At 38.5% G+C, this 9,872-nt stretch overlaps 1 protein-coding gene across 2 annotated transcripts in view; it reads left to right on the forward strand.

Annotated features, from left to right (window-relative positions):
- The window catches only part of STX12 (syntaxin 12), a 36,531-nt gene extending 29,280 nt beyond the window's left edge, over window positions 1-7,251 (forward strand). For both annotated transcript variants that reach the window (XM_081817860.1, XM_081817861.1), the window contains exons 7-9: window positions 3,079-3,151; window positions 3,865-3,947; window positions 5,262-7,251. In XM_081817860.1, coding sequence (XP_081673986.1) covers window positions 3,079-3,151; window positions 3,865-3,947; window positions 5,262-5,354 — 249 coding nt within the window. In that variant the 3' untranslated portion in view covers window positions 5,355-7,251. The remainder of the gene's footprint in view (window positions 1-3,078; window positions 3,152-3,864; window positions 3,948-5,261) is intronic.
- The last annotated feature ends 2,621 nt before the right edge of the window (window positions 7,252-9,872 follow it).

Below are 9,872 nucleotides of genomic sequence, written 5' to 3' on the forward strand. Positions count from 1 at the left end.
CCCCTTTCTCCACATCCCCGCCAACATCTGTCGTTTCCTGACTTGTTAATTTTAGCCATTCTGACTGGTGTGAGGTGATATCTCATTGAGGTTTTGATTTGGATTTCCCTGATGCCGAGCGATATTGAGCACTTTTTCATGTGACACGTATATTCTTAAACCTGAGTAATTTTCTCCTCCATGCAGCTAGAGGACTGCCATCCCTGGAGCGGGGGGTGGGCAATGAGGAGGAGGGGGTTTGTAGAGAGGAGAAACTTGGAGCTCCTCCATGACCTTCATCTGTGGCAGTGGCTCTGATCTGACTGTACCTTAGAGTCACTTGAAGACTTTTTCCCCCAAATGCCCAGCTGTTCTCCCTCCCATGCCAACTATTAGTTTTGACTATGTGAAATTCCTTTTTTTTTTTAGGCTAAAAATGGGCAAATATTCACAAGATTTTTTTTTTCAAACTTCCCAGGTGATTATAATGTGCATTCAGGGTGGAGACCCACTGCCCTAGAGACCATCAGTGTCACAGTTCATCCTCAAGTTTGATAATTTTATTGCCTTCAAAGATGTCCTATCTTTTCTCTTTTCACCTACTGCAACTAACCATTGACTTGGTTCTCTAACGTTAGAAATACTGTTATAGCAGAGAGTCGAGTGAAACACAGAGCTAAGGAAAGGAATGTAAGGTAGAGGACGTCAGGAACATAATAGGCGCTTCACAAATTCTGCATTCAGCATTAAGTCCGAGTGCCTTAGCTGGGACTGGATTTTCATATCCAGTCATTTCCTACATCTAATATACATCTAATATCCTATTCTAATGGAATAGAGGTTGTGTCTCCTCGACTCTCACATTGCGCATCTGACATTTCTGGCTACCAAATGTGTGGGCTTTTTCCACATCAAGCAATCCTTCGACACCAGCTAAGTGTTTTACAATTTAACCCAGTGCTGACACTGTACCTGGAGTTAGCATCAGATCCCACAGCTTAAGGGCTCAGTCCCACAAACCCTCCCCCCAACTTGGGAATCCAACTAAGTCTAGGTTGTTACCTATGCTTACTGACAGGCTATCAGTTGGAGGTTCCCATGACCCCCTCATTGGGTTTGATTAATTTGCTAGAGCAGCTCAGAGCTTAGGAAAACAATTTATTTACTAGGTTACTGGTTTATTATAAAAGGATACAACCCAGGAACGGCCAGATGGAAGAGATATACAGGGCAAGATATGTGGAAGGGGTGAGGAGCTTCTATGACCTCTCCACCTGCACCACTCTCCTAGACCTCTGTGTTCACCAACCCAGAAGCACTCTTAGTCCTGCCATTTAGGGTTTTTATGGAGGCTTCGTTATGTAGGCATGATTGATTAAATCATTGGCTCTTGGTGGTTGATTCAGCCTCCAGCCCTCTGATAACACAGTTGGTTCCCCTGGCAACCAGCCCCCATCCTGAGGGGCTTGTTCTTTAAGCTCAGGTGTGGTTGAAAGGGATGTGTTATAAGTAACAAAAGCTAATTTTCTCTCTTTTACAACTTAGGAAATTTCAAGGGTTTTAGGAGCTCTGATCCAGGAATGGGATGAAGACTAAATATATATTTCTTATTATAAATCACGGTTTCACACCCATGTTATAACCAAGCTGGGCTATTTGCTCTTTAACTCAATTAACTTTTTGTTTATATGGCTTCCCTTTTGCTTTAAGGTACAACTCAAGGGGTGCCTGGGTAGCTCAGTTGTTAAGCATCTGCCTTCGGCTCAGGTCATGATCCGGGGGTCCTGGGATTGAGCCCCGCATCGGGCTCCCTGCTCAGCGGGAAGCCTGCTTCTCCCTCTGCCTCTCCCTCTGCTTGTGTTTCCTCTCTCGCTGTGTGTCTCTCTCTGTCAAATAAATAAATAAAATCTTAAAAAGATCCCAGGACCCCGGGATCATGACCTGAGCCGAAGGCAGACGCTTAACGACTGAGCCACCCAGGTGCCCCAATAATAAAGCTTTAAAAAAAAAAGGTACAACTCAAGTCCTGCTGCTTCTGCAAGCCTTCCTCTACACACCTTCCTATAACCGTTTAGTAGTCACTTCCTATATAATGACTTTTCTTATTTATCTTATTGTGTGCTCATCCCACCCCCCACCTCCGTTAGCTAGTAAGCCTTTTTGTATCCACAGCAACTAGCAGACTGTCCCTACTACAGTAGATTCTTAGCAAGTAATTAAGGTTTTGATGTTCTGGTAAGAACTAGTCTTGCCAAGTTATGATTCGGAAGTCGTGGCTTTCAAGCATTGTTTTTTATTGTAGCGTTCTGAGAGGCAGTGTATTGCAATCGAAAGAGCATGGGCTTTAGAGATATTCTGGCTGCAATCCCTAGTTTCCTTACTGACCAGCTTTGTGACTAGACAGTTATATAACCTCTCTGAGCCTTATTATCCTCAAAGATACTTGACTTCATAGAGTGAATGATTAATGTAAATATCAAAGAGGCATAGTAACATAATGAAAACATCATGAACTTTTAATTCTCAGCTCTGCCACTTGCTAGCTTTGAGACCTTGGGACAAGTCATCAAACCTCTCTGAGCCCCACTTTTCTCTTCTGTACGATGGGGATAATACATGTCTCATTGTGTTGTCATGAGGACCAACTAAGTAATGATTAATCATAGCTGACACTTACAAAGTACGTATTGCACAGTTCCAAGAACTTTAAATATATCAACTTATTTAGTGCTTCTGCACTTTAGTAGGAGATGGGTACTGTCATTGTCCACATTTTAGAGGGGACAGCCCAGAGAGGTTCTTAACCTAAGATGGTACCACAAGACTGTGGAGGATTAACTTCACACAGCAAGACTGGGTTCTCTCTAGCTGACAGTCAGGCTTCAAGAGTCTGTGCTTTAATTACCTACCTGGTATAGTTCTTGGCACATAGTAGGCATTTAGTAGATATTAATTATTTTCATTTTCAGTTTATGGAGAAAGCATGATTTATAAGCCTTAGAAACACATGTGTTATGTTTACACCAAAATTTTAGCTAAGTAGAGGAATTGAATTGTCTAACATGTTGCTTGATGTTAATTATTTTTTATGTTCCTTAGGCTGATATTTTGGATGTCAATCAAATATTTAAAGATTTGGCCATGATGATCCATGATCAAGGTGATCTAATTGGTATGTATCATTGATACCTTTAACCTCAAGGTGAGTTGATAGTAGTACTTGTGTGTGAAGAAGTCAGTAAGACATATCTTAGGAAATTACGAATGCCATTTAAAAATTATTAAATTCATTTTTTGGCCCCCTTTTTATATTGTCAGATGTAGAAACTAAAGTGAGACCTCCGTGATTACTCAGCTCACTTGCCATTGCCTCTTGTTAAGTCTTTGGCTGTTTAGGGAAATAGCTGTTGGCTTCCCAGCTTTTATCTCCAGAAACTTAAGCCATTTTGGGATTAGTAACCTTTTTTTTAAAGTTTTTTATTTGGAAATGATTTCAAGTTTAGAAAAGTTGCAAAAATAAAAAGACTACAAGGAATTCCTTTATAACCTTTACCCAGATTTACCTCTTGTTAACATTCTACCCCCATTTGCTTTAGACTTGCTCTCTTTCTCTCTAAATATACATGTGTATACATAATTTTTTCTGAACCATTCGTGGGTAAGTTGCGTACTTCACAACCCTTTGCCACTAAAATAGTTCAGTGTTTATTTCCGAAGAATAGAGCTATCGTCTTACCCAGTTAGTAACTTTTGATTCCATGGCTGGATAGTTGGAATGGTGGAATGGTGAAACCAGGACCCACAACATCAAGAGTGTGTTTAATTTGCAATCTTGAAACATCTGATTGTGGTAAAAACATCCACTGCCCTTCTGTTTATTTGCAGACAGCATAGAAGCCAATGTGGAAAGCTCAGAGGTACATGTAGAGAGAGCCACTGATCAGTTACAGCGAGCTGCTTACTATCAGGTAAGAGCACATACCAAAGAAAGTCACTGTATTGCAGACTTCATGAGCCATCACAGCTCACTGACACACTGAGAACAGCTGCAGGCTTTGGCTTAGGCTTCAGCTGGGGGCCAGTGGTCGTAATTGCAGTCGCAGTCCACTTTTAATATTTTCCTCTGTGGAGAAATCTACAAAAAGACATCAGTCCTTGAATAAACTGACACAGAAGGCTCTTAGCTACAAGGCTAATCCCAGAAGCTGGCATGATACCTAGATCTGGTATAAGGCTAATTTTATATTCTGATCAGCTAAAATTTGTCAATTAGTATAGTAATAGGTACAAAGTAGGACTTTGTGGCTACTTTATGTTGACTGCAGCCACAGAGGATGGACAGAAAATCAATTCCAACTGCTATTTGTGAATAAGTAGGGGGTTATCATTTTTCTATGAATAAATGGGAGTTAATTGTTCTACTTTGTATGAAGTGTTATTTTTTTTACATATTAGCTGAAACTCTGGTTTTGTGACTTTTACCTGGGTCTTTATCTCAAGTGTGCAGGTACTGTGATTGAGGTCCTCTTCATTTCCTCTCCGTTTGGTGCTGTATGGCTTTTTAATAAACAGCATTTCAATCATTTTCCATGTTCCTAAGATAGTTGTATTTTACCTGGAAATGTTCTTAAGGAAATTTGTATTTAATAATAGTGTTTCCTTTTAAAAACTGAATGATGATGTTAGTGTTAGACAGTAAAGGACTTATGAAGTAAATTATATACATCCACTCAATATTATATTATGTGGGAGTTAAAAGAGATGTCTATGAAGAGTTTATAATAACATTTTTGTGCTAAAATGTTAAGTGAGAAAGACATCAACCATCATACAGTATGATCCCAATTCTGTCAAATAACAATATGCATAGATAAAAGATCATGAGAAAATACAATCAGAGTGTCAGTGGTTTTATCTGTAGATGATTATTTTCTTTCTGCTTGTCTGTATTTTTTACAGTAAACAAAAATTTTATAATAGGTATAAAACCTTTATTAAAATACACATGCACAAATAACTTATTTTATTACAAATAATGCCTAGCAGCATAGGTATAAACAATCCCTTTGCAGAAATGTATTAGGGGATCTGGAATTAGAATTTGCACTACTGCCTTGCGCTGATAACTGTTGAGATTTTGGGAGGGTCTCTGCATAGCCATGCACGGATAGAGTTAATGCTGGGATTACAAGGAGGCAGATTTATGAAACACTCTTGGAGTCATAGATATTAAAATTTTTACTTGTCTCATGAGTGTGTTCTTTATATATTTTTCTCCTCAGAAAAAATCTCGCAAGAAGATCTGTATCCTGGTGCTTGTCCTGTCCGTGATTATTGTCATCTTGGTATTTATTATCTGGCAAATTTATAAATGAAGTGATTGCCTCAGAGCCGCCTTCTGCTGAGCTGTTTTCAAGGGCACCTGCTTACTGGAGTCTTTCCAGAACAAACTGATCACAAGAAGAGAGCATACACCAGAATGTCCTATAATAATTTAGTTAGAAAATAACTACTAACTAGTCCTTTGGAATTAGTGACCTATGGAGACAGTATTTATCAATTTATGCATACATTCTATTGATTTCTCAAATTAGGAATTAATTTATGTGGATTTTGCTTTCTCTTGTATTCTGATTGCCCTTCATCTCCAAGTGTTTACTAAAAATTCCATTCTAGATATTCTTGTTTTGACAGGTGACACTACAGTCTTGTAATATTGCCATTTTATGTGTATACTAGATTCACCTTTTTACTAGCAACTGAGGTAGAATTACTTTCTGACAGCCAACACATTTGTCAGAAACTATATAATAAGCTGGTACTTTTTATTATTTAACGTTTCAATTTGAATTTCCGAGAAGCCTATTCTCTATCTGCTTTGAAAGATTTTGGCAATATATTTAACTGGAAAGTAAAAATTGCACATTTGATCCCGATTAAAAGTATCTATTTGAGCTGGCCAATTGTCAAAGTACCTGTTAACGGGGTTTAAAGCTTACTTTATTATCTGCTAGTGTCATCCATGGCAGTTCATCTGCACACACACTAAACCGTCTTGTTCACTTTTTTAAGAGATTAATTAACATTATTATGCTCTCTGGGGTCCCTCTCCCCCTGTCTGTATAGAAAGGGAGAATTAGACAAAGCATGCTTTTGGAAAGCAAATAGGAATTGTTTGGAATGATTTAAACTTTTTGTTGTTGTTCACTTGTGGTTCTACATTCCTGGTGAATGATGAATATTGCTGTCAAAAGGCTGCCCCTTCCCCCATAAGGGCTGCTGGGCATTTGATGGCAGGAAGATTTTAAAAGCTAGACTGAAGTTGGTTTAAAATTTAGTTCTGTGAACCTGGTGATAAAGTAAAGAAAGGGTTCATTTTTGTAAATACTGCCGGTTTGGAATAGTGATGTTAGACTTATCCTAATTTATGAACAAGAGATTAATCTCCATGCATAGTTTTAGACAAAAAAAAAGTTTCAATAAAAGATTGCTGTCTTGTAATAGAAATGTTGTCCATTTCCCTTTTTCACACAGGTCTAGAGCAGTTAAAGGGAATAAAATTTCTGTAGGCTCTCACATAAGTGTGAATTGGGCCAACAATTTCAGTTCATCCTTTAATGAATTAGAGGACTGGGCTACCCTGGATATATTTATATTCATTTCTTCCACTCCCTTTAATGTTACTTAATCTCCTTTTTACCAAACTAATGTGAATAGTAGGGAAACAAGGGCCCAAATGCCTAAGTTTCTTTGTACTCTTGCACCATTCCACTCCTTAATACAAATAAACATTTTAAAAAAGCTTTTGTAGTAAGTTTTCGTGAGTTAACATGTGGTAGCTATTAGGTAAAGTGCTGTCCTGAGAAAAATTGAGACTGGCAAGAAGACTGGAGGTTAGGTGATGATTGGTTTGGGGGTGGAATAAGGGCAGATGCTGCCCTTTCCTTGACAAACAGGATGGAGCTCCTGGGGTGTCACAGGTGGTCCAAGCAGCAGCTTCAGGGCTCGTTCCTTGGTTCTACAATCAGCTGGACTTGGGTACATCATTTGTAACATTTAAGACAAAAAAATTCCTGATTGTGAAAAACTATTTCAATTTGGGTTAAATGAAGCTATCATAGTTGTGTTCTATAATACTGTGTAATCCAGTGGTGGTGATAATAGTGGTCGTGGGTAGCCAATCTGACCTTGGCTTAGAATTCGAAGGGCCTGGAGTTTATGGTAGTTGCCAAGAGGTTCTGCTAGATGATCTGAATAAACCTGTTCACAGAATCCTCCTTATCTCTGATTTGTTTGTCTTTGGGGGGAAGGGGGCACCATGATCTAGGACAGTGGTTCTTAACCATGGCTTCACATTAGAAGCTAAAAAAATACTGATACCTCAGTGCCCCTGCCACAAGATTTAATTCAGTTAGTTTGGAGTATAGCCTGGGCATTTAAAAGCTCTAGGTAATTCTCATGTGTAACCATGGTTGAGAACCATTAGTTTGGAGGTCAAAAACTAGACTGGAGCACAGAAGGCTGAAGAATCTTGGCTCTGCCATTAACTTGCCGTAGGTATTTGGATAAGTCATTTAACCTATGGGCCCCAAGTTTTCTCAGTAGCTCTCTTCTAGCTATAACAATTTCTGATTATAAGGATCACAGGGGTTTGGTCTGAGCATAAACATTCTGTTTGCCTCGGTATTCCTTTCCTTTCCTCTTCCCCTTTTTCCTTCCTTTATGGAATGTTCTAGAAGTAATAAGCAGATCTACCATTCTCTGAAGTGAATTAAAACTATAGTACTATACAAGGTAAAGTAGAAATGTCATTCTGGGCCCTTCCTCTGGGGATGTTCCAGAACAAGAACTTGTAGCTGCTAGACTGATGCTCCCAGGGCTGGTTTTGTCCTGTCTCATCTGCTAAGGAGTGGTGATACACACTGTCTTATGCCATTGGGCAACAATATCAAATTGGAATTACCATTGCATCAGTGCAAAGTAAAACACCCTAACCCACCTCCATTCACTTTTTTAATTGATGTATAATTGACATACAATATTCTATAGTTTCAGGTATATAACATAGTGATTTGATATCTATATACAATGTGAAATGGTCACCACGAAAGTCTTGTTACCGTCTGTCACCAGAGTTTTTACATTATTGACAATATTACCTATGCTGTATATTATATCCCCATGAGTTATTTTATAACTGGGAGTTTGTACCTCTTAATCTCCTTCACCTATTTTGCCTGCCCCCAACCCCTCCCCACTCTGGTAACCAGCAGTTTGTCTCCTGTATATATGAGTCTGTTTCTTTTTTGTTTTCTTTGTTCATTTGTTTTGTTTTCTAGATTCCATATAAGTGAAATCAAATGGTATTTGTCTTTCTCTGACCTATTTTATCTAGCATAATACCCTCTAGGTCTGTCTATGTTGTCACAAATAGCAAGATTTTGTTCTTTTTTATGGTTGAGAAATATTCCATTATATATATGTATATATATAATCCCATTTTCTTTATCCTTCCACCTATCAGTGGACACTTGGGTTACTTCCATGCCTTGGCTATTGTAAATAATGCAGTGAACATAGGGGTGCATATGTCGTTTTGAATTAGTGTTTCCATTTTCTTCAGATAAATATCCAGAAGTGGAATTGCTGGATCATGTGCTAGTTCTATTTTTTTCTATTTTTAATTTTTCAAGGAACGTCCATACTGTTTTCCATAGAGGCTATACCAGTTTACATTCCACCAACAGTGTACAAGATTTCTCTTTTCTACACATTCTCGCCAACACTTGTTATTTCTTGTCTTTTTGATACTAGCCATTCTGACAGGTGAGAGGTTACCTCATTGTGGTTTTGCTTTGTATTTCCCTGATGATGAGTATCTTTTCATGTGTCTATTGACCATCTGTATGTCTTCTTGGAAGAATGTCTACTCAGGTCCTGTGCCAATTTTTTTTTATATTGAGTTACATGAGTTCTTTATGTATTTTGGATGTTAACCCCTTATTGGATATATCATTAGCAAATATCTTCTCTCATTCAGTAGGTTGCCATTTCATCTTATTGATGGTTTCCTTCACTGAACAAAAGCCTTTTAGTTTGATAAAGTGCCATTTGTTTATTTTTGCTTTTGTTGTCCTTGCCTGAGGAGACAGATCCAAAAAACTATTGCTAGGGTCAATGTCAAAAAGCTTACTGCCTGTCAGGTCTTATATTTAAGTCTTTAACCACTTTGAGTTAGTATATAATTTAAAAGAGTGGTTCAGTTTCATTCTTTTGCATGTAGCTGTCCAGTTTTGCCTACACCATTTATTGAAGAGACTGTCTTTTCCCCTATTACATATTCTTGTCTCTTTTGTCAGATTAATTGACCATATGAGAGTTAGTTTATCTTTGGGCTCTCTATTCTGTTACATTGATCCATGTGTCTATTTTTGTGCCAGTAACATACTGTTTTGATTACTATAGCTTTGTAGTATAGATGGAAGTCCAGGAGTGTGATATTTCCAGCTTTGTTCTTTTTGTTCTTCTTAATACTCCATTCTTCTTTAGGGGTGCCTGGCTGGCTCAGTTGGTGGAGTGTGTGATTTTTTTTTTTAAGATTTTATTTATTTATTTGACAGAGAGACACAGCGAGAGAGGGAACACAAGCAGGGGGAGTGGGAGAGGGAGAAGCAGGCTTCCCACTGAGCAGGGAGCCCGACCCGGGGCTCTATTCCAGGATCCTGGGATCATGACCTGAGCTGAAGGCAGACGCTTAACGACTAAGCCAGGCACCCCAGAGTGTGTGATTCTTGGTGTCAGGGTCATGAGTTCGAGCCCCATGTTGGGTGTAGAGATTACTTAAAAATAAAATCTTTTAAAAAACCCAAACAACTCCGTTCTTTTTTTTTTTT

The sequence above is a fragment of the Leptonychotes weddellii genome, chromosome 4, assembly GCF_054177405.1.
Source record: "Leptonychotes weddellii isolate Sample4059 chromosome 4, ASM5417740v2, whole genome shotgun sequence".
NCBI lineage: Eukaryota > Metazoa > Chordata > Mammalia > Carnivora > Phocidae > Leptonychotes > Leptonychotes weddellii.